This window comes from Gobius niger (genome assembly GCF_951799975.1).
Source record: "Gobius niger genome assembly, chromosome: 18".
Lineage (NCBI taxonomy): Eukaryota > Metazoa > Chordata > Actinopteri > Gobiiformes > Gobiidae > Gobius > Gobius niger.
The window spans coordinates 5,502,583-5,527,940 of record NC_136869.1 but is presented as its reverse complement, the minus strand read 5'-3'; the positions used below and the strand labels follow the sequence as shown (position 1 = coordinate 5,527,940).

Here is a 25,358-nt window from a genome sequence, read left to right as displayed (position 1 = left end):
GTATTTTACCCCGTCTTGGAGTTTGGGTGCTTGTGGTGATGGGATGGCTCACAGTACAGTGGGTGCCGGAAAATTTCCCTTATTTTTAATTCCAAAACTAGACAGGTATGCTTTTGGGCTGTAAGAAATAAAATAAAATAAATAATAGACTGTCAGAGTTGTACTATTGTACTATTACAGGCCTAATGGCTTTGACTGGGCTGTGGAAGGAGTCTGGGATGCTGTTTTAGACATAAATAAAGATACACAATGACTTTCGCATTGCGCTGTTGCAGGGAGATGATATTGGACACTGAAGAACTGCAGTAAGTAACTTGTTTACCTTAATAAATCCTTTCCATAGTCCCTCTAGGGGTAATACAAGTGTTAAAGGGATGATTGGAGGGTCTTCCATCTCCCCCTCGTGTCTCTGTCCAGAAAACCACCCTTGCAACTTTCCTGCCTCCGAGTCGAAGGTGCCATACACACTAATGGAATCACCTAGAAGAAGCTAGCAGGCTAACGGGCAAAGCTAACTACGGGCTAGCACCACTTAAAGGGACTATAAGGAGTTTAAAAATGTTAAAATTAAGTATTTTCCTCCCCCTACATGTTCCAGCCATGTCCTAATGTGTAGAATGAGCTCAGACCTGTTCACCACAACTGCCTCTAAAATCCTGTACGGTCACTCAAAAATGTGTCACTTCGGCCCGAATTGCCGTTATGCACGAGCTTAATATAGAAGCTGCAGTTACACATATGGCCTGAGGTGGCAGTAGTGAGTATAAAATGGCGAACTTGCTTCCAGCCCCTTTAAGCAGTGTTTACAGCCAAGTTTGAGTGAAAAAATGATCTCCATTATGTAATTGGATGAACAATATCCCTCTCTCCCTTTGTCTTTTCTGTCAGTGCAGTATTTACTCTCACGGACAATTAATGAGTAAAAAAATGCAACATGCTACGACACCTGCAGTGGCGCTTATGGCCTCTAGGGGTATGAGTTGCTTAGTTCTGCTTTAAGTTGAACACCCCTGCGAGTCTAAGTTGGTGCAGTCCCGCGGAGATAATTGTCGGCATGAGTAAATGAGTGTACGGAAAAAAGGCAGGTGAGGCAAAGACTAAAAAAGAAAGAATGAAAGGCAGTAGTGAGCAATGTACAAGAAGTGCACAAATATATTTGCATGACTCAAAGCGGACTGTGGATACGTATCAGGCCCAGATTATGTGTGGGCCCATGTGAAAAGAGAACGTGTTGGAACCTATCCGAGAACCTTTGATTATCAAAGCTAACGCTCCACGAGGTGAACTGAAACTTCAGGGGTAAGAGGGCCATTCGTGAAGAAATGTGATTTATCTTCAGTTCGGGGCCGGGTACCAAACCTCTCTGTCCTCTGAATGCCTCCCAGTCCATCTCCTTTCTCTGCTTTCTCCTTTCTTCTACCTTTCAGGAATGGGGGAACGAAAGCCCAAGAGCTTGTCGTCTCATCACTCTGTTCGCCTTTCGACCGTCGCCTTTGCCTGTTTAATCAGTGTCTATTTCACTTTTGAGATTGCGGTCCCTGCTAGTGAATATCTTGTGGCTGATTCTAAGGTAATATTCGACAAATGCTGATATAGACAATCATCATTTGACTAGTTTCATCAGGAAGTCATCTAGTTGGTTCACATGGCAGACGAGATGCACAGTATGTGGAAAGTTTGTGGTAAAAGTCAATACTTCTTTTAATAGAAACATTACTAAATCACATTGAAACAACAGGGGAAAAGTCCATGCATACAATTCATTCATTTCTTATCTTTCAAAACTGTTGACGCTGTTGAAACTTGTGTGCAGGGATTTGTTGGACAAGGTTGACCCCCTTCAACGAAACCCGAACTAAGAACTACATGACGACACATAATTACCACTGCTTTTCATCTGTCATCTCGTCTTAAAGTAAAAGAACATTGCTGAAACTTTGCTGGAAGAGCTCGGTGCCCAAAATGCATCAAAGGAAGTCAGAGCCCTGGCATATCAATGGAATTTCTCTTTTAAGGTTAACTTTGCTTCATCACGCAACACAATAGTCACTTTTATTGGCCTTTGTGATTGACAGGGTTGCTCCTTTCATCCGTTTATTTTTGCCGTTCCTTTTAACAATGTTCGGATGATGTCTTTCTGGCTAAGACGGTTGTCATGCGCCCAACTACTCAACCTCAGACACTTGTTTACCGCGCGGGGATGAGTTGGGTGATGAAAGCTTGGCTCCTTTTAGAGAAAATTGCCTGTCTCCAGTCTCCTCGTTTCATTCTGAGGGGTTGAGGGGTGCTCCATTTGGCTGTGCTTCTGTCTGTAGCGGGACGGGACAGGTGAGGTGACAGGTTTGAGCTCAGATCTAAAGAGGAGCAGCGAGGGGAGATGTCCCCAAAATTCAGCAGCGCCAAGTGTCTAATGTCTTCTAGCACACTGAGCGGGGAAGGTGTTTGAAGTCATTATAACTAAACTTTGGGCGTACAGCCAGAAGTTTAGCACAGACGAAGTTTTTTTTATATACTGAAAGATGCCATGTACACCCACCTCTGTCTTGCTTTGTGTTCTCAATCCTCTTCTAAAATGGCAGTTGACTTTATTACCTTTCCTCCCAAGAACTCCTTCCAAGTATCTCAATAACTCCCTATGTCCCTGACTCCCATCCAACAAATCTCTATCTGGTCTCTCTGACTTTGTTTACAAAATATATGGACTTGCCTGTTCCTCCAGTGTCTGTGTGGGTGCTCTGGTTTCCCCAATCAACCATAAACATGCACAATAGGCTCGATACTCCTGATAATATACCAAGATCTAGGCGCTGCAGTACGACTGCCAACAGTTTCAGCCAAGTTCTCCCAGCGACTGTCAAGGACGGGTCAAATGTAGTGGACAGATATCTATGTGGGGGAAAGTAAAGCACCTAACTATAACCTATCCATCTGCAATACTCCCAAAGTATCCAGTATCCAGTTTTCTGTCTGTTCAGTTAGGATAGTGCATGTTAAATTACCAACAACTGACATCTTATCCAAATGAAATAAATATTATTGTCCTTGCCAAGCAGACATTTGTGAAAACAATAGGTAGGCTAGCTGTTGTTTCCATCAGTCCAAAAGTATTGCTCTTTGAAAGATGAAAATTTGAGTTTCCAGCACTCCCTCTTACATTGTTTCTGACCCCAAATGGAAAGTTGTTTTCCCAGGACAAATGTTACAGCCAGCCAATTAGCCTAACCCTAACATTGGTCCTGGGCAACAACTTTAACATTGACCCTGGACTCTTAATTACTTGGTGATATCAGATCCACCCAAAAACTCTTTCCAAAAGCCCACAATGTTCCCACAACCTTTCCAATAATCCGCAGTCTCCTTCGCAACTATTCCGTATCTCTGCAACTTCTGCTCAACTTAAGTGGGTTTCTGATCAGTTAAGTCCATGTTACTTGTTATATTTGCGCGTAGGAAGTGGTGTCCAGCGCCTCCGCGGGTCATTCAGACTGAAGCACTTTTGCATCTGCTCCCCATCCTCCTCTCACTCGCCTTTATGCACAGGACATTTTAAGATGATACAACTATATAAAAGCGTCTTTGTTTTAAACTGATGTAAAATAGCTTCCAAGATCTGACGGGCTTGCGTGTAGCAAAGGCGGTATGGCCTGCATTCTCACATGAAGGTGGGTTAATGCTCCACCACTGAGACAAAGCCACTCCAAAATCGTTTACCAGCTTTTGGTTCATGCAACACTTGAAGTACAGAGATATTGACAATCTGCAGTCCACCTCAGTTCTAAACTATCGTCTCAAATGTTCTCCGATCACGTCACAGCAGTTTATCTTCAACTACGCAATGCACATGGACACCTACCTTCCCGACGTACTGGTGGTCGTTTCCGCCGTACTCCTCCAGCAGGAAAAACTGGTTCCACATCCACCCACGCTTGGAGCGGTGCAGGATTTTCTCATTGTCCGAAATCCCCAAAAGATTCCCGATATTATTCCCCGGATTGAACGGAAGAGACTCGCCAGGAAAGGGAATGCACAGGAGCAGGAGAAGTAGGAAAAGGAGCTTGTTGCTCGTCATTGTATCCTTCAGGGGAGGGAATGGGAAAAAAAGAAAGAAAAAGAAAAAAGCCCAGCGTTTTCTTTTTATTATGAGTAGACGATTTCAGAAACCAGTGGCGACATCAAAATGGACATTGTACTCCGTTCCCCGATGCCAGATCCCTGCGACAAAAGAAAAGCAGAGTTAGACGTACTTTTAGCGGCTCTCATTGCAGTCGTTCAAATTGCAGCTGAAGAAAAGGCCATGGAAACAACATGCTCGATACAAAAGGCATTAAAGGCAATGCGTTTGGCTGTTTTCTGTCAGATCGGAGCCCATTATGCAATCAACAAAGTGGAGTGTTTTTTCATGTGTTTTGTGCGAGTGGAAAAAAAAGAAAAGCCCTGACAAAATGAGTGGTTGTGTTTGAAAGAGTAAAATAAGGTGATTACTGTGCCACCTCCCGATGGCACTAGTTTCAAAAGAGGTTTCTTTGACCGTGTTGGGCGCGTGAGCAGGTTCCGTGAGGACAAGAAGTTGGATGCTGCAAAAGATTCATTTAGTCCAGAACTATTAGTCATTTTGTACTTTCCATTTACCATAGGAGGATATTCTCAATGCGCTTGTTCACATTAGAACAGCTTGTGTTTGCAGCGATGCGTCATATACGGAGTACAATAGGGCAGAGCAATTACAGGAAATCGGTTGCCAAAGTGTGCCTACATTTTTGGGAATTGGCTTTTATTTCTGGCCAAGTGCAAATACATTTGCAAGATGCTTTTCAGAACTTTTCAGATGACCTTTTTTTCTTATTATTTAAATACAGCTCCTTATTTATGACTAGTGATGTGACGTTCCTGACCAAGCAGCTCTTTTTTTTAAAAAGTCAATTTTACCCAGAACTCCCCCGAACGAACACTCAATGTTAATAATAAAAAAGTAAAAAATGAAAAGAGAAATATGACATAGGGAAACAAAGAAACGACAAAAGGAAAGTTGTACGTTTTCAGAGAACATAATCTGCGCTTGCTTAAAGGTTAACATCGATTCACTACATTGATTTCTTTTTTATTTCTTGTCTTAGAAGCACAATGTTTTCTTCGCCCGGTCTTCACAAAAAAACACCTTAACACAGACCACAAAAGATCCTACTCCGGGACGACTCTCACAAAATCACTGAGCCCTTTCGACAAAGTTAATCAGGGTGTCACGAATTCCTAATAAACTTTTTTTTTGTTTTTGTTTTTTTTTAGAGCTTTTTGTCATATTAAATCCAGTGTCGACACAATGACAGATTCAGCTTTTTAACAACGCTGAAAAGCCTTAACGAACAGGTGCAAAACAAAGAACACGGATCTCTTCTGGGGAAAGTTTGTTCGGCGCGCGACGATGACAGCTGTTGGAACTGTCTGCAATTATCTGATCTAAAAACTCACTGAGCCATCGCAAATATGATTAACCAAAGGAAAGGAATGTGATAACATGTTTAATTGCTGTGATGCATTTCGGAAACTATGAACCTGTACACTTTAGGCTAATCTAGTTTGTTGAATATTTTTGACATTAAGTACTTCATACAATACCAAAGTCAAACGATTCTCCCTGTGTCTGGTGCATTTAATCCTTGGTCCAGAGGAGGGTAGGCAGGATTTGTCACAGCAAGGCAACAGAGGTCAAAGGAGTGTTTAGGATGAGTTATGAAGGTAGATGAACTTCACACTCTCTTGTGTTTTATGTCTGTGTAGGCTCTCATCGTACAGGAGTTGCATACTCTGTAGTTTAAGTGTTTCGCCCATAGACTTATAATGGACATCATCTGCTCACATTATTTACCATAATGACCACGTTCGAATAGGAAGCTATGGCAGATTTACAGACTCCTCCTACCCAGCTCTGACAGAGCACGTTCCTAAAAGGACAAAAGGGCGGGATTTTCACTGTGGACTCGGCCCTCGCCCTAGTTCGGTCGTAACCACGCCTTTAGCTCGGATGCTAATGGGCTGTCAATCAAAGTCCGAGATTTCTAAAATGTACCTTACGAAGAACAGCCTGGTTTGTGACCAACCCAGCATTATCACAGGAGGAATATCTAGCTATAGAAATTAAATAAAAAAATCTTAGAAACCAGGCTTTACAGTTGCTTAAAACGTGTGTAAAGGGCAATGCTTTATAATGGAAATCTAGCTTGTTTTGCCACCCTTATATGGAGGTATTACAGCAATGGCGACCCCTAACGTCACGGTCATGAAGCAGAGCGACCAGCGGACATTGGTTTCGCCTCTCATCCAAAAGGCTTCTTCAGCGAAACGCCCTACACTTCAACTACAGAGTTCTTTGCCAGTGTCCCGTCAACACCGCACCGCCGCCAGAGTCAAAGCAACCGAGGCCGGGCATAAGCGGGTCTGACTCTGCATTTTACAGGACTTTCCCTGCACTTTGCCGTGGAATTATACACTACTTGCGCACGTAGCTCACAATTTTACATATTGAAGGAATTGACAGAATTGTTCACATTTCTAGAGTACTTTAACAGGCATCTGATCTCTGATTTGTGTAATAATATTCCTCAAAATCATCTTGAGGACCGGAGTTCACATGAAGGAGGTCATACTCCCCGGTATGTCCTCTCAGGTCGGCAGAACAAGCTCTTATTGTGGTTCCTCAGACCCAGCGCAAACTCAGAGGAGGCCGAGCCTTTTCTTGTTGTTTGCCCCAAACTGTGGAATGAGCTGAACTGAGTTGTTACTCGTATTTCAATTCAAATAAAATGAAAGGAGCTGATAGTTATTTGTGTTTATCTCTAGCAGCACTTTTCCGTTGTCGCCGTTTTGTTACTTGTCGGCAAACTCCAGTGGATTTGAGCTCGCACGTATCAGCTCGAGCCTTTCAAGATGGATATTTTGTGAGACTTAAGATTCAGATCTTGTGAAAATCCAGTTATGCACTTTCTTATCATGGTGACTGATGTATACTGTACTGTATCTACAAAAGTTGCCATTTGCTCAAGAGGAACATGGAGATTTCTTTTTCATACACGTATTCTAACAACATCAGCACAAATGGCCGTGCTGATCATCTGTGTTAGTCAAACGTCATTCTGCCATCTTAAAACTCATTTTGTTTTTGTAAGAACAAACGCCAGACGGAGATAATAATAACACTGTCACTGTTTTCCAGCCTGGTTTGATACAATAGATGTGAATCAGCTCCCTGTCGTGAAAAAAAACAGCCTTTGTTACTTCGGAAGTGGCTGAGTCGGACTAATTATAGGTGCAAAAGCCTCGACAAATGGGAACAAAAGCTAATGCCCTCAACTCTCTTCGGAGCCGCTCTAAACTCCTCCTGTAAAATATAAAGCGCCGTTCTGTCCCGCTGCATTCGCCAGTGCGCCGCTCTCATCTGAAAAATGTTCCTCACACGCTCCACTGAATTTCCCCGAAGTAAAGCTGCACTTTTGTCTAGTCTTCCATATTTCGGTCCATTCGTCTTCTACCCGCGGAAGAGCATTTTTTGATAACGGCAGAGAGAGAGAGCACGGCTACACGAGTTACAGCGACTGGAATGTGGAAACTAGATGGATCTAAGGACTTTTGACAACACCGATTTTCCACTGTTGGTCCATCCTTTAGTGCTGTATTTAAGTTGTTTGCGTTGGTGCTATTGGTGTAGACAGGATTAAGGTTTATGTTAGACCTGATTTAGTCAAGATTGAATCTTGGCCTATAGGTGATTGTACTTGGAAGATCAGCTATTTATGTGGGGTGGTACTTGGATGGTTAAATGTATAGCAGATATCGAGATATCTGGGATGAATATCGAGACATAAAATTATCCATATCGTTCAGCCCTAGGGTTATAATGACATTTTAATTTTGCTTTTCTAACATGCGAAATCAACTTTTAACCATGCTATAGATACAGACAGTAATGTATCATAAGGGGGCGTGGCCTTGCGAGGGGTTAGAAAACCTCTCATGGGAATCACCATTTTCTCTCTTTTTAGCCACACAAATAAAGTCAAGCCAAGATCCGGTCCACATGGCTGCTTTTTTCACAGCAAATTCTTCAGTAGAAGCGGAAAACGGCCCTTGTTGCTACCGTTAGCATATGTCGAACGAAGCTAGCATTAGATTCCTGGTTAGCATTGTCTGTTTCGTAAGTATTTATGAGCTGTTGAACCGTTTTTCTCCTCTCCATGTCTCTGTATCTTTATTTAGTAGAAACTAGGGAAGGGCGATATGGTCTAAAATCTGTTCCACCTGGATAGACTCAAACAGAAAAAAGCAGCGATTAGGAAGATTTATTGACATGTATTTTAGTTTTCGCGATAAGACCCCAGCGGTAGACATCGATGTGTGTATGAAAGTCAGATGGATGAACGGCTTGGAGTTAGGGATGTCTTCCCCAGAGCCTGGACACCGGTGATGGTATGGAAGACCCGTGAAGATGTAGCAGGTGGAGGTGGAGATGGGGTGGAGGCGGGTCGCAGCACAGCAGGGAAGCGAACAAATCATGACTGCTGGGGCTTAAAAGCGGGACCGAGGGCAATGATTGGCTGCTGCGGAAGTGTGGCTCTTACGCTGGTGACTGAGGTGGAGGTGCGGCCCTCACGGAAGCAATCATTGGCTGGTGATAGGTGGTGCTGAAATTAGTCTACCAGGTTGAATTAACGCCTTGGCTTCATTAGCATGATATAAAAAAAGAAACAACGATATATTTGATGATATAATTGACAATGGACAAATTACTTAAAAATCCCAGCCTTACGCCTATTGGGAAGATTAATTTAGTGATATTGTATTGTTTTTTTCGACATACTAATTTCATTTTACTTTTAAAGCACCTGTCCCTGTGTTCTACAGTCAGTATGTTGCTCTGATGGAGCTGAGCGAAACATAAATTATATCACGATAACGATATGCGATACAATATGGACCACCCCTAGTAGAAACATATAGCATTTGGCATTTGTTGAAGTAAAGGTGGAGAGATGGGAGAACGTTCTTATTTTATTCTCTCTTCTTTGTTTTCCCCCTCTGACTGCTTCGAACATGACCATATATGGGCATTTGCAAACATGCCGTATGTATCTACATTTTTGTTTCCTGGTCAAAAACAACCGCCTGGAGCAGTACCTTGCTTCATTCATGCAGTTTTGATAAATTTGTTAGCTTTGGTTGGTTGGTTTCTTCTTCTACTGCTGAGGCGCTCTGATTCAGTTGTTTTGGATTTCATTTTTCTCAGAGCCCTTATCGCATCACCAGATGGTTTTGCAGTTACATTGCAGTTTGTCACCTTTGTTTTATAACATGTCATCCCCACTGCTGCCTAAAGAGGGAGCTCCAGGCCAGTTCAAGTCTCTCGCTCCTTACTGGCTTCCCCTTACATATAGACATTGTTTAAAATGTTAAAATGTAAAAATATCAATTATAATGTATTGAAAAAGAACGTGTAGATGTCGTTTTTCATTCCATTGCCGCTCTCGCCTCAACACCAGGACGTTCCGACAGGGGCGAAACATGTTTAATGAATAATGCATGATCTTTTGAGGGGGAGCTAATCCTAATAAATCTCGCCCTCTCCTTCTTAAAGACTGTATTTAGCAGGGTTTTTGTGGCGGGGGCCCGGGCGCTTGCGAGTCGAGTTGACAAGCGTGCACCGCGGCTCCCTGGGGCCACTGCACAACGAGCACATGCACCAAAGCTAATCCCCCCCCACCCCCCCGCGCCCGCTTTGTGTTCGCATTCTGCCCCAATGTCAGTGAACGCACCAGGCTGCACTTAACAAACCCCTGACGCGGGACAAGAGGAGGGATGCTATGTTTAGACTGGTGAAAATGTTGTCTTCTGGAATGAACGATCACTGTTTGACCTTTAAAACCACACGGCGTAACCTTTCACACCATGTCCAGGTATTTTCGTCGACTAAAATGTGATGAAATAAAAGTGGAAAGATGAGACTAAATTCACCGCCACAGGAACAGCTCTGTGCTTGTGGGAGAAGAAACAAACAATTGAAGCAGTGGACCTTGATCAAATATGATTATAATAAATGTTGACTAAATTAATCTTATGTTTATTCCACTAAATCTTGACTAAATTTGAAGACAATTATTTGACTTAATCTTGACAAAAACTAAAATGAACACTTCCTCAGACCTGACCAGCGGGACAGTGGCCCCAGCACCAGCTTGTAACCATGGCGATGTTGCTGCTTTGCTTTGATTAAAGGTAGCCAAAGATGATGTCCGTGTCAGGATGTCCACACTATTCCTTATATAGTGCACTATATAGTGGTCACGCCATAAAAAAAAAGTAGTGCACTCAAAATTTCCCACAATGCATTCTGAAAAGTAGTGAGACAAGCGGTGGTCACTAAACGGGTCAATATAGACCACAATGCATTGCGGGAGTCGGAGAAGAACAGTCGTCAGCGACAGGTCTTTGAACTCAATATGACAATTAAATGAAATCAGCTGTTTCAGTCGTGTGTTATGTATTTCTCATGAATAAACGACTTTTATATAAATGGTTATGATGGAAAAAATGTTAACATTAGCTGCTAGCCTTTAGCTTGAGATGTTAAATGACCGATAGCTTCCTCTCGAATTATCCAAGCCGAATAATCCGTGTTATATATAACGTATCTGACTCGTATTTATCCATAAATATTCCACTGTCTCGTGAGTTTGGTTGGTCTTTATTGCAGAAATACATACAGTTTGGAGAAAGTAGTGGCTTCTGTCGGAATCGCCAACAGAATCAGTGGACAATATAGTCTACTATATAGTGCGGGTGTATGCAGTGAGTGAGGGGTTAGGGACTAGGGTGGACATTCGGCCTCTTCCTAATGCTTTGTTTTAGTATCCCACTGCCAAATCAGTATTGACAAATTCAAGCTCTGTATCAACGGCATGTTTATTTATTTATTCATTTATTTATTCATCAGCATTTTTCAATCATTTAGCCGCACTTGTGTGATCGAAAACAAAACAGAGAATGTTCCACGGCGTGATTTTAAAGCATGTTTCAATCACATTCAACAATATCCTCCTCACTTGTACATGTTTGTTCCATTACAATTCATAGTTTCACCGATTATCGCTCGCACATCACCACTTCGGACTCATTATAATAATTTCAGCACTCAAACTGCCTATATCGCCCCACACTTCCATTAAATGCAGCACAAAAGTAGCTACGTTTTTAGCATTAGAGCTGTTTCACGAGACAAGAATCATTATAAGCTCTCGTAATCACTGGAATCAAGGCTGAATGGCTGCAAGAATCCATATAAAATGTCAATAAAGTGTCTAAAGCAGATTACTACTAAAACAGTAGTGCATAAATGTAGAGATAATGTTACAGAGTGATCAGAAACAGACGTGTGGAATGTGAATGCACTCACGATACCAGCTTTATGTTAGAAATAAATTGACTAAACACAATCCAAACCAGTTTGATATTCGAGGGCTACTCCTGCACACTGCTTAGCCTTCGGTCTCCATCTCTGCCCCGCTGACCCTCGCTTAGGAGCGTTTGGCAAACTAAACCTTGAATAATTGCCAGTTAACTGCAGGGCGAGGACTTCAGCTCAACCCTGACAGACTCCCTTTCACTGCAGCCTATTTAGCACAGCCAGTTCACGGCAAACATCCTGCGCGGTCGATTTAGGTGGTGGGCGGAGTCACATTAGCATAGGATTTACAAGATAAATGCCGTTCAGTCCGGGACTATTTTGTGCAGGGATCTCTTTCTCAGGCCTACGAATAAGTAGACATTGTTCAGAGCGCCACACCTACCTCAGTAGCTGGAAGAATTCAAGTTTATATGGCCCAGTTCCTCTTTAATTCTATGGGAATAATTGCTTTTTTAATACCTTTATTAAACAAGAAGTGTCTCCCTGAGATTTCTCACACCAATAGTATATACAGTCCCAATCAAAAGTGTAAGACCAGTTAATACATGTGGAAAAGTAGAACTTTAACATGCAACAAGAAGAAATGGGAGTCATGTGAAGAATATTTGATTGAAAACAACTATTAAATTGAATGTTTAAGTTTAAGGACCACATGGTTTTAAAGGCCACATCTGTGCAAAAATGTGGTTTTAGTGTAATTTTGTGTCAGGTATTCACTCTGTCATGACATCCTGATGGCAAAGGCAAAAAAAACGATTTATCCTCTGAGGGTCCTGAAGGTTTCCAACGTTACTGGTATGACAAGCAGATCCACCTGAGGTTTTCTACCAGCCACAGAGAGGGGACGCCACAATGATCTAGGGCGTTTTTTCCTTCAACGGAACAATGGAGCTTCAGGTGTTGAAGGGCAAAGGTCAAACGGCTGCTGGCTCAGTGCAGATGTTACAGAGAGTGTCTCTTCGTCTTTTGGAACCTCTGGTTGTTGGGCTGCAGTCGGCTCCATGGATTGGCCTTAATGTGGGTGGAGGATCGGCCAGTGTCCTGGCACACAGCCATGCGGATCCTCTGGCTCAGTGCTGGGGACAGTTTTTTGGGATCTTCCACTTGACTTTTTTGTTCCATAACCCTCAGGATCTTTTTTACTGCATCCCGACCACGCTCAAAACAAGATTCTTGTCTTGCTTTGGCCATCATGACGTCATGACAGTGTGAATACCCGTGTGACACAAAATGACACTGAATCTACATTTTTGCTCAGATTTGGCCTAAACTTTTGATTAGCTGCAAAAACAGGCTTTTTCAGTTGAACAGTTGTTTTCAATAAAAGCTTTACTCCCTTTTTATGTCTTACTCTCATTTCTATTTGTTACATATCGCATCTTTACCATTTTTCCACTGCTCTTAAAGGAATAGGCCACCGTTTTTACATACTGAGATATGCTCTTACCTCACTTTAGCCGAGTTAATATATCCCCGTCTGGTCTTTGTCGTAATGATACGAGGAGTAAAACGTCCGCGCAGTAACTCCTAAAGGTTATTGCCGGAAGTGAGCGGGGGAAGTCTTTAGGAGTTACTACGCGGACGCTGTGCTCCTCGTATCATTACGCCTCACAATATAGTCCCCCTTTTTATTTGCTTATAAAATCGACATGCTACATTTCTGGGTAAATATACTTCGCATGAAAACACTTCACGTAACTTTATTTAAATAGGGAACACGTGGAAGAGCTTGGTAGCTTCTATCGTGAGCTTTTTCGGAGCTATGTGACATGTGGGAGAGGCTGCGTATGTGCTCCGTTTGCGTGACAGAGCGCACGGACAAAGACCAGACGGGGATATATTAACTCGACTAAAGTGAGCTAAGAACATATCTTAGTATGTAAAAACGGTGGCCTATTCCTTTAAACTTTTGATCAGGACTGTATAAACCAATATTGGACCTAATGCTTTTATTACCTGTTCATTCTTGAAGTAAATATTCTCATGATGTCCGTAGACACATCTAGATAGATCTTTAACAATGTCAAATGACTTGCGTAAGCCAATAGCATCTTGTTCAAACACAATTTGCAATATTGATGACCATTGTCCTTCCGTCTATTGAGCTGTTAGCACAAGACAATGCCTAATGTCTAAATCGCTATCGACCTTGTTCACACATAATCCTAAATGGTTGAACTATTTGTCTGCCGGAGAAAAATATTCACATCCCCGAAAATGTATAAATTGGCACTTGCTCTATTAGTAAGTAACTCTTCATGTGAGAGACGTATATGTGGCTACAAAATTCATGTGTATTCATCAATATCACTAATCCTAGCCATTAAATGTAGAAGTCATAAAGAACTCCAAATAACCTGGGTAAGACATGTTGGCTCCACTGGTTTTTAGCCCGCCTCAAAATCAAACCCACAGCCATTTAGCTGAAAGAAATGAGCCCTGACCACACTGCCTAAATGCACCTCCATAAGGAAGATATCTCTTAGCAATTAATAATTGATCATGTTTTATAATGACTGGCTCTGTCCCTGCACGACTCGTGTCTGAGGAGAGTATGGCTCTAAATGATTTTGAGGTTTATCATTTGGAATAATGTGAACAAACATGTTTATTCAGGTGCACTTACCCCTGCTGGTGACAGTGTGGAGTGAAGCTTGTCGCAATGGGTAATTACCGGGGCTGGGACAGTAATTACGATCTGATACGTATGACGATACTCAGGGGCCGATCTGATACATATTGTTATATACAGTAAGTAATTATAATGAGGAATATGTGTACCTTAAAATATGTAAAGACTGAAAAGTACATTAACAACTAAAATGTGTAAATGTAATTGGAAAACAAAGGAGTGCATGATAAAAATGCTTCTAAACACAAGAATTGAAACTATTGCGATACTTGATAAAGTTTCGATACTTGCTATGCTATCTGATATTTTGTCCCAGGCCTAGTAGCTACACTGCCTGACCCAGAAAACAAAACAACTGTATATAACTATCTGTTCTGGGGCTGCTGCACTTGGTCAGGTCTAGAGCTGAACGATATTGAAGTAACCTGCGATATGTGATACGGCTGTGCAATATCGTGATAATGATATTATTGCAATATGTCAATAAACCATTTCAACATGATACGTTCTATTCTAATTAAACACAAATTGTAAGGAACTAGTTGTTCAGCAAATTGGGTCAAAACAAGACTTAAAGGGACTAGATGGAAGTTGGGCATTTTATACTCACTACTGCCACCTCAGGTCTTACGCGTAACTGCAGTCTCTATATTAAGCTTGTGCATGACGGCAGTTTGGACCCGAATTAACACCTCTTTGAGTAATAAAGCAGGATTTCAGAGGCAGTTGTGGTGAACAGGTCTGGGCTCCTGAAACATGTAGGGGGAGGAAAATACATAATTTTAACATTTTTAAACTCTGTATAGCCCCTTTAAATTGAACTAAACTAGGACATGTTTAACTAAAACTGAACTTCCACTAATTTCTAATTTTAACGGATAGTTTGTTTTTGTCTAGTTCGCAAAGAGATGTCTCGATCTCAGTCCGAGAAAGACTTTAGTGATGTTGCGAGATATTTTGGCTTCTTAGGTTCTTCACCTAATATCACAATACAATATTTTTTTGGAATATATTGTGCAGCCCTAGCCTGGTTCTACCATGCCCTCGTACTTACTTCGTTTCGTACAAGGGGCTGGAACGTCACAATTGAGCTCCGTTATCAGGTGGGAGGGGTGAACTCTTTTGAAACGATTGGATCTGATTTTGTATGTAATGCGCCCGAGTGAGTGAAGCAGCTATCATAACTCTATCATAACTCTTGGGAGCATTCCTTGCACATTCCAAGGCTTCAATTTTAATTTCTGGATATTTGGGAGCCGAGCCAGAACGGATTGAAGAGCTAAGGCCAGGCTAGTGCAGCCCTAGTCAGGTCTATAGGTTCATATGCGCCCAAAGAATGAGATCAGCCGACAGCCTGAACATCCCGAATGACCACGTTACTCCATCAATGGATTTTTTCTTCCCTGATGGCACGGGCATGTTCCAAGATGACAATGCCAGGATTCATCAGGCGCATATTGTGAAAGAGACACCATTTCCACACATGGTTTGGCCACCACAGCGTCCAGATCTTAACCCCATTGAGAACCTGTGGGATGTGCTGGAGTGAGGAGATGGCTTTGCGCAGAGGTCACACTCTCCCATCATCAATGCAAGATCTTGGCAGGGGCGGACTGGGACTGAAAAACAGCCCTGGACTCTGACTAGCCTGGCCCAAATTAGCGTAATTGTGCACTTCCACAAATACATATTTTAACCTTTTATCACCCACCTTAACATTAACGAGTGCATTTTCCCCCGTTCAGCTTTTTATTATTATTTTTTGGATTGGTGTCATCAGCAAAAAGAACTGGAAAGGTGGTCGTAGAAACAGAAGCAAAATCATTAATATAAATAATAAATAATAATGGTCCCAAAATTGAACCTTGTGGTACACCATACTCCACGGAATTCCTTTTAGATTCATGTTTTTTTATACTGGGCTTTACACAAATCTAAAAGCTTCTTGTCTGGAGAGCAACAATGTAACGCCTCATTTGAAAGCGAAGACCTACAAAAAAGTGACGGAAATTTTTCGTCACGTCGCCACATTTTTGTCATATTTTTGGTGTTTTTTTAATCATTTTTTGTTGTGTTTTTCTCACGTTTTTGTAGGTTTTTTTTGTCCGTGTTTTTCATCATGTTTTTGTTGACTTTTCATCCTCTTTTTCTCGCTATCTTGATGCTTTTCTTTTTAGCTTTTAGATTTGGGTAAAGCTCGCTTGAGGCGGGACTGGTGGCCCTAGAGCCAGTGGCCCTTCTGTGCTCTTCCAGAATGGACATATGGCCAGTCCGCCCCTGGATCTTGGTGAAAAGTGACTGCGCCGCTGGTCCTTTTGACTTGGAAGAAGCTTATTGAAACAAAACCGCAGCAAATGAGCGCTGTAATCAAAGCTAAAGGCGCTGCATCGGAATATTAGAGTGCGTGACCTTTTCTTTTGTGTGGACGACTTTTTTCCACCTGGTCAGGCAGTGTAGCAGCAGACACTAATAGACTCAAAACACTGAAATCAGCAAAACAAAGACAAATCCAGTTTCCTTCAAAAGAAAAAAACAGGAGCAAGGACAGAGTTTTAAAGAACCTGGGAAGTTCTGTGGCGTAGATTTAAATCCAAAAAGGTAAATGTCGCCACAACAATCAATGGACGCACACCTCCCTCCTGCCTTTGCTGTTTGTTCCCCTCCGTAATGTGAGTGTGACTTCGCGCATTCCTCAAATCGCAAAATGCCGCCTCCCAATTAATCTGGCCTGATCTTGTGATTGCATTTTCTAATTATCATTCCGAGCTGTCCTTGAGTTTTAATAGCATTCTGGATATTAAATCTTTGATGCGCTGTGCCTATTAAGCATTAGGGCCAGAGTATCTTCCTCCAGAATCCTTCCAAGCACTCCATTAAAGATGAGCGCGGAGCTGTCAGCTTCTATAGAGCGGCTCGGAGTTATACCAATTTACACGCCCTATTAAAATCCCAAGAATGTGTTTAAATGTTTATGTTAAAAATATGTTCAGCTGTCTGTCCGTAATGCCAGGCAGGTGACAAAGGCAGTTTGGGGCTGCACAATAGGCGAAAGACAAAGCTATTTGAAGCAAAATCAATATTAGATTGATGTGATAGTGATGTTTTGATAAGCCATTTCATCGCAGTACATTGGATTAAATTACACGATTTACACAAATGATAAGACTTACACAAAGCCGAGGAACTAGGTTAGGAGTTACCATGGATTTTGTGTTAGCAAAATAAAATTAATCAGATGAAAGACCTCAGTGTGATACATCATGGCTTCTAGGGTCATGTCTCCGAGACGTCCCCTGGAAATAATACAAGTCTCCAGGTAGTGAGGTTGAGACGGTCTCAAGCAGTTGCAAGCACTATTTGTTGTCCTCAACCAGTGAGACGTTTCTGTGACGTATCCGAGACTTGTCAGACACTTGAAAAAGCTGAAATCTCAGCTGAAACCAATCCTGTGCTGAACACCTGGAGACTCAGGCGACGTCTCGGAGACCAGCGGCAACTCCAGTCTCCAACTAGTCTCCAGGCCGGTGAGACAGGCCCTTTAGAATAACGGCACGTTTATTTAAAGCAGTACTAAGTAAATCTTGACCCAAGAGGCCATAAGCGCAACTGAAGGTGTCGTAGCAAGTTGCGATTTTTTTACTTATGAATTGTCCGTGAGAGTAAATACTGCACTGACAGAAAAGACAAAGGGAGAGAGGGATATTGTTCATCCAATTACACAATGGAGATTTTTTTTTTCATTCAAGCTTGGCAGTAAATACTGTTTAAGTGGTGCTAGCCCGCTGTTAGCTTTGCCCGTTAGCCTGTTGGCCTCTTCTTCGTGATTCCATTAGTGTGTATTGGTGGCTACGACCCAGAGGCAGGGAAGTTGCAACTGTGGTTTTCTAGCCAGAGACACCAGGGGGAGATGAAAGACCCACCAAGCATCCCATTGACACTTGTATTTCCCCAACAGGGACTTCAAAGATTATGTATTAAGGTAGACAAGTTACTTAGTATTGCTTTAAAGGTGCATTATGTAACTTTTTATGGAAAAACAAAAACAATTTTGCACGTATTTGGCGCCTTCACTTTCCATGCCGGTTGCCTCTGGGGTACTCCTTTTATTTTTTAGGGTTTCTGGTAGGTTTTCACTGCTGGTGGATCTGTCCCCATGGCTACGTATACACGCCCATCAAGAAAACCTACCAGAAACTCCAAAGATCTGATATAAAATTGGTCTTGGAGCGGCCACTGAGATGGAAAGGAAAGATGAAAAGTTAAACACGCACTAATACTATTATTTATTTATTTTATTTACATAGTTGCACCTTTAAAGTTTCTTTTGTTTCTCAATCTTGTTTTACTGGAAGGAGTCGTTACCCTACCGTCAATAACAAGAAGTTACCTGAAAATATTTCACACACAGAGCTCATAAGAAGGTGATATATTGTGCAGGGACGAGGCCATCTATGTTTTATTTCCCAAAATGGAGAGGGTTTACATTTAGGTTGGGGATCTGAATGAACTCAACATCAATGTGCAGATCAATATCCCCAAAAGAGTATCGGGCAAACCTCTCTGCAAGGTTATATTGCAAGCTAGGGGACTCTATAGTGAAAAAAAAACAGATTTTCTCTTCCTTGCCGTCTTAAGAGGCGCACTCTGCCACTGACACGGTATTAATTGTCGCCCTTAGCCCTAATTCTGCTATTGTGCCCCTGAAAATGTTGATGAGGAACCACAGACCTGATAAGCTCAAGATGATTAAGTGATACAGAAGTAATGAAATAATGGCGAGGTTGAACAGTCCGTAATCAGAGATGGTTGTGTCAGAAATGGCAAATCAAAATTCAAAATCCTCACAAAGCCCTTCAGTTTGTAATGTCCCGGTGTTCTCCGTACAAGAAACGGCTTTTGGAAAGTTGTTCCCTCACAGATATTTTTATGTCGAGTCATGGCAGATTGCTGTGGCTTTTGTGAAAAATGTTGTCTGAGGAGAGGCATTCTGGCAAAGGGCAACAGCGGGCTCCGTTTCTGTAGGAATTACGGATTTTTGCTGAATAAGAGCGCCTTTGATCACGGAACATAAAAAACTCATGAATATGCGCTTTGGGAAGAAGAAAGTCCCGGCTCGCGCTCTTAAGTCTGTATGGATTTGCAGCGCACACGGAGCAGGGAGCGCGCCCGCCGTATTGCCTCCAACGCGGAGGAGAGAGCGCTGCAACTAAGCACTTTTCCTCCGCCGAGCGCTCTCTCCGCTCGCACAATAATTATAGGTGCAATGTACAGCAGAAACGTGTGGGTATGAGCCTTAGGAGCGTGTCGACTCTGCAGCAGAATAGGACGCCGGGTTTATACGGGGCCAGGGGTTCGTGTTTGGACGATTACAACAGGGATTTAGACGACTATTTATCAGGAGCCGTTGTACATAAAAATGTGCCGCCGGTTTCAGCAATTCCTTGTGGTCTCTTAACATAGAAGCTTTCACAATGACATGTTTCATTATTGCACTGATTCAATGTTTCGTTATGGATTTTTATGGGACGCTGTCATTTCAAGGGCCCTCTGTCTCCACGTAACTAGCTCACACAGACTTCAAATTTTCCAGCCTTGGACTGAACAATGTTTTGAAGGGTTTTTCAGACGGATTGTTTAATATCTAATTCCTAGCTCGATCTATTGTGTTTTGTCCATACCTGGTTCGATCCATTTGGGGCATTTTTTAGACATAAAAGGACGTATTTTTATATGGAAACAGAAAATGACAGAAAACTTACAATAGATCATTTTCTCATATTTTTTACATTTAGTTAATTATATTATATTAATATTAAGTTATATTGTAACTCTATAGTCGTTGCCTTCCATACACCTTAATACAACTTAAAAATGTATGTGTGTGCATATGTATGTGTACATATATATGTATGTATATGTGGGCATGTGTGTAGGTATATATACAGTGGGGAATATAAGTATTTGGTCAGTTTCCCATAGACGTTCTATTGGATTTTGGCCAAATACTTTTTATTTATTTATGTGTGTATGTATATGTATGTGTGTGGTATACGTGTATATGTATATATATGTATATACAAAGAGTTGAACGTTATTCCCTACATGTGTTTCCACCTGTCCTTACCTGTCATGTTTGTCTCTGTATTATAAAGTCTGTCTCTACATGGTTACGTGACTCTGTATTGTGTATTGTCACCTGTCGTTTGTCTGTCTCTGTACTGTTATGTTAAACATTAAAAGGAAATAAAAAGGAAAAAATATATATATTCATATTCAGGCCAGTAGTCCACAGCAGAAGGTTCAAATAAGTTTCCCTGTTCAACTGCAGTGGCCCGCCTTAAAAAGTAAAAAGCTTGATGAAAGATTTGTTCGAAAGATCCTATTCAGCCATGAACGTCCCATCACCGGGAGTATCTCTGCATAAAGCCAGCACATGGCAGTGTCCACACAGGAGAAACATGGGTGTCGGTGCACATTGTACTGGCAGGACCTTTAGCGTCAGCTGCCGTGGGTCAGAGCTCAAGGCGCACCACCTGTGCTCCATGGTGATGATGATATGCATCAGTATGTTCCGCTATAGGGACATATTTTCCCTATGAGCCGTGTGTGTGTCTGAAATGAGCCCTCATTGCAGCTTTCTATATAGCTGCGGGAAATAAACACAGTAACCGTAAAGACATATACATTTGGACATCGTTTATCGCTCGAAGTCTATGATTACTTTAAACGTCTGGCGATGACGGTAATTCCGGGTCCACTTCTGAAAGACGTCATTATCATAAAAGAGCATATTTTTCCATCTCCAGCTCCTCAGATGCAAATTGAATGTGGTGCTTTCAAGTGTATAATGTTTGAAAATGTAAGTGCATTTCTTTATGAAAATGACTGTCTGGATACTTTGCTTGTTACCCTTTTTGCATTTCGCCGCAAATGGAGAGCGGAGACTGAGGATTTGAGATTGGAGTATAGATTTCGATATAGATTGGTTTGCTTAAGCCGTAATAGCGCAGAGGGCGGGTGTCGAGCTCATTAAGATAAATATAAATGTAAACATAGTGTTGATCAGGGGCCGAAACAAAGTCTGTTTCGATAATAAATATTGATTTGAATACCTTTTATTAGCTTGTATAATGAGCTTTTAGGCTGCACATTACCTATTCCCATTTTTTAAGCTTTAGTGATGTGACGTTCATGACCAAGCGGCTCTTTTGAACGGCTCTTTAAGGTAAACGGTTCGAACTGGATCTCAATTGAACTAAAGATTATTTGTCAGTTGTAGCCTCTTTTTTATCAGTCATGGCGCAAGATTTTATTCCCAAACACATTTTTCAAAGTTTCAAATTCTACGTCCCATTGTAATTTTAGATTATTTAAATTGTAAAAAAGTGTGCCTTTTATCGATCACGTCTTCATGCCGTCATTAATAATGTATAATAAAAAGAACCAGTCTTTTGAACGGCTCTTTGAAATGAACAAATCCCAAAGACTCTTCATAAGGCTGCTATTTATTGTACTTTTAATGACGAATAATCCATATATTACTCATTAATGACCTGCATCAGACTGGGACACCTCAGCTGATGGAAAAAGTAGTTCGAACGTGTTTAAAGCAATTCATCGGTAGCCGGGTTATGATATAAGTTGGTAATCCTACCGGGGGCCTGATTTGGCCCGCGGACCTTGAGTTTGACATGTATGATATGGAGCTTCTTCTCTGATGGAGCATTTTTGGCACAATTAATAACTACAACGACCCAAATCCAACGCAATTGAGGTATAAATTCACAATACAATTTGAAGTTTGAATCTCCCAAAAACAATACTTTTATACTGCAAATGGCTAATAAACTGATCTGAACAATGTAATCCAGTTCTTTTGATTCAAGCACTGATCATAAGACTCACTGAAGCCACTGATATAAAACATAAAAAGACAAAAACGGTTGAGAACCAAAGATGTAAACTATACACTGGGCAAAAGGGGAAGTATAATCACAATTTACCTGTGAAATATTGAATTGAACGTGACATTTCAAGCTCTAAAGTTTCACTAATATCTCGGCATAGGTCCACATCTAAAGGGAGACCAGGTTTTACAGCTACAAAACAAATAGTTTTTAAAAAATTTCTATATCACGTCATATTGCCTCAAAACTGCAGCATGATTTAGATCCGATTTGTCGCTCCGCACTTTATACCATGAAATACGCTTGTTGTTGTTGTTGCCCCGTGCAGCTGCCCCGGCGCGCACTCTCCGGGAGGTCTGAAGGTCGTCATCGAGGCGTCATGATTACTGTCCAACGTTTGTACTCCCGAGCGTTTGTCCAATCGGCCGATTTATGGCGCTGGAAGGGCCATATTTTGCCCTGACAAACAACTAACCATTTCTACAAGGTTGGTGCAAGGAAGCCGGGTGATTGGCACATTGAGTATCCCCGCTGATTGCACTGCTGCTATTGACAAGGCAGTAACCACGTACACACACACTATACACCAGCGCACACTCCTCTCTCTCCTCTCTCCCCTCTCTCTCTATATATACCGGCTGCCGTGCCGCTCCCGCAATGACCACTTGGGGGAGCCCTAGCCCTTTGTCAAGCCTTCAGTGGAGCGGCTATAGAAGCAGTCGGGTGGCAGACCTCAGCAAGCTTTACTCATGTTTTGAAATCCTCTAAGCAATTTTGTGATACACTGCACACTTCCTGCGCTCAAAAGCTCTTTCAAAAGGGAGGGACAGCTTGCTTTGTGGAGGCATGCATCAAAAAACGCCGATGTGTACAAGGCCATAAGTGCATTTTGACATGTATTAAGTCGTCGGGGGAACATGTTTTTTTTTTGAGTTGGAACAAGCTGTGTGTATTTTTTTTTCGGTAAACACTTCTTGCAAGGACAAGAAGTAAAAAATCCCGCCGGACATGAAAGTGCATTTTCATAATGTCAAGGCCCCGGCAAACTTAATTCCAAAAAAAAAATCCCCACTCAAGAGCCATGTTGAATCGCAATCTCTCTCAACGGCTGAAAGGTCACCCCATATCTGACATTACCGCCAAAGTCAAGCGTCTTAGCGGCTAATTTGCTCTAGACAATATCGCGCTGTGCCCCGAGGGGGATGCTGCTGCACCCAATCGTGTCACTCCTTAGCGACACGACTGGAAAGCCAAAGAGGGGAGAGGAGAGGAGAGAGAGAGAAAGGAAAAAGGAAAGAAGAAGAAGCCAAGGAGGAGCGGATTAACTTTGTATGGCAGAGCTGCACATGGCACAGACTACTGGAGCTTATAGTGCCTTGCTCCTACTCCATGATAAACCGCATCATGCCTTCTTTCTCCCCCCCCCCCCCCACAACCCGATAGGAACGCTACAGTGGCTCTCCATCAAAAATCTGCCCACCAGCAACAAGGCAGCCCCTCAGTCAGTCAGAGCGGCGCACAGCGGGCCAGTGTCCACGGGAAGAAACTAGAGCGAAACATGCCCGGGGATGAGCTGGAAAGTTCATTTAGTTTGCAAAAAATACGAGATGGCAATTGAGTTTGACGGGCTGACACCAGAAACGATTTTTTTTTGCATATGTGGATATACATTTTTGAAATAGGATTATGGGATTTCAATGAACGGAGTGGATTTCTCTAGTACAATCTCCATTCTCTGAGGCAAGCCTGTTTGTGATACTGCCCTGCAACTAATTTAAATGAGCTGACTTTAGTTGACATTTAAGACTATGGCTGATATCGAGTCTCATAACCTTGGGCATAAACAAACATGGAGCCAAATGGGTATCTCTAAATGCTTTGTGTTTTATTATTTAAGACTTGAAGTAACTTATTTTGCCCAAATTTAAGCTAAAGATTTACAAGAAGATTGTTAGAATGTCGGAAAATATATCCTTATTTTGGGAACAAGGGTGCCCATGTCTTTTCATGGCGTGAACAAATTTAATTTATGAGCCCTCTTCTTGGTCAAGTCCAGGGACTTTCATCTACAAGGAGCGAAAGCACAGTGGCGTCCCTGTAAGGCAAGTCGAATGTGCAGAAAAATAATTACAGGCCGCGAGAAAATTGTGGATGTGTTTCAAGCCCTGGATGGAGAAGGCGAAGTGAAATTTGCCTCTTTGAAGTCGTCTTTTTCAACACTGGTCTGTCACAACATCAGCAAAGGGCATGAGCGTCGCTTTGAAGCTGCGCGAAATAGACAAACCAAAGACTTCCCAAAGAAGTGGACGTGTCTTTCCATTTGACCGAAAAGCTGAAACTATACATGCGAGGGGAGGGGGGGAATTAATGTTATGAAACATGGAAGGTGCCCACACTGGTCAGTCTGAGGGTGCAAGGGAAGAGAGAGCATTGGCATTCCTTTGAGGCTGACCAGTGGACACATCAGAAGAAGAAGCTATGGGGGAATATTAAGAGGCAGTTTTGCAACGGTGTCAACGAGTAGGAATCTGTTGTAAAATCGTCTCTTCAATCCTCAACTTTCCTTATTTTTTATTTTGCAAGTTCTCATTGGTATGTCAAGGCACAAGCAAAGGACGTTGACATCCCTTCTGAGAATGACCAACGCACCAAAACGCAAAGAGATACGACACATTCTCCGGCAGGAACAACAAATCCACGTTGGGAGCAGTCTCTCGAATATCAAACTTGCGTCTCGGGAAGTTGATCCCCGACATTGCTTCTTTTTTTCTTTTTTTTTGGGATGAGGCTCCCGGGGAAAGTCACAGTGACACCCCTCTCGGCTCGGCACGAAAACCCCCGAGAAAAATGTGTCAGCAAAGAAAAAATAAAAAGAAAAAAAAGTGTGTCCCTACCTTCAAATGTTGCCGGCGATAGCATCCACGCGCGTGACGGGGGGGAGAGCTGATCGGCTGCTTGGCTCGGCGTTGTCGTTGGTTACCGGTGCGTCGGGGCGAGAGCTTACATTTCCCAGAGACTGCGTGTGTGCGAGCGGCACAAGCGGCTGCGAGAGTGTGCCGTGCGTTTGCTATGCTCTACCCCCCCTCCTCTCTACCACACTCTCTCTCTCCCTCTATCTCCCCCTCTCTCTCTCTCTCTCTCTCTCCTGTCTTTCGCAGGCAGAGCATCACTTCTGGCGGTGCATGTCAGTGAGGCTGGAACTAAGGCGACTCCGCTCCTGATTGGCTGCCATTCACAAGTTAGCGATAAAGAAAAGAAGCCACTGAGGAGGGAGAGAGAGGGATGGATGGAGGGACGGAGAGGAGGAGGAGGAGGAGGAGGAGGGGGGGAGGGTGCATCAGTCGGCTGTGGCTTGGAGGAGCACAGAGGT

The 25,358-nt window shown here is 42.4% G+C and overlaps 1 protein-coding gene across 1 annotated transcript in view; it reads right to left on the bottom strand.

Annotated features, from left to right (window-relative positions):
- LOC306977687 (cadherin-10-like) overlaps positions 1-25,056 on the bottom strand; it is an 81,359-nt gene extending 56,303 nt beyond the window's left edge. The window contains exons 1-2 of the mRNA XM_079576101.1: positions 24,883-25,056; positions 3,854-4,212 (exon numbers count right to left, since the gene is read on the bottom strand). Of these exons, the coding sequence (XP_079432227.1) occupies positions 3,854-4,069 (216 nt within the window). The 5' untranslated portion in view covers positions 4,070-4,212; positions 24,883-25,056. The remainder of the gene's footprint in view (positions 1-3,853; positions 4,213-24,882) is intronic.
- Between the last annotated feature and the right edge of the window lie 302 nt (positions 25,057-25,358).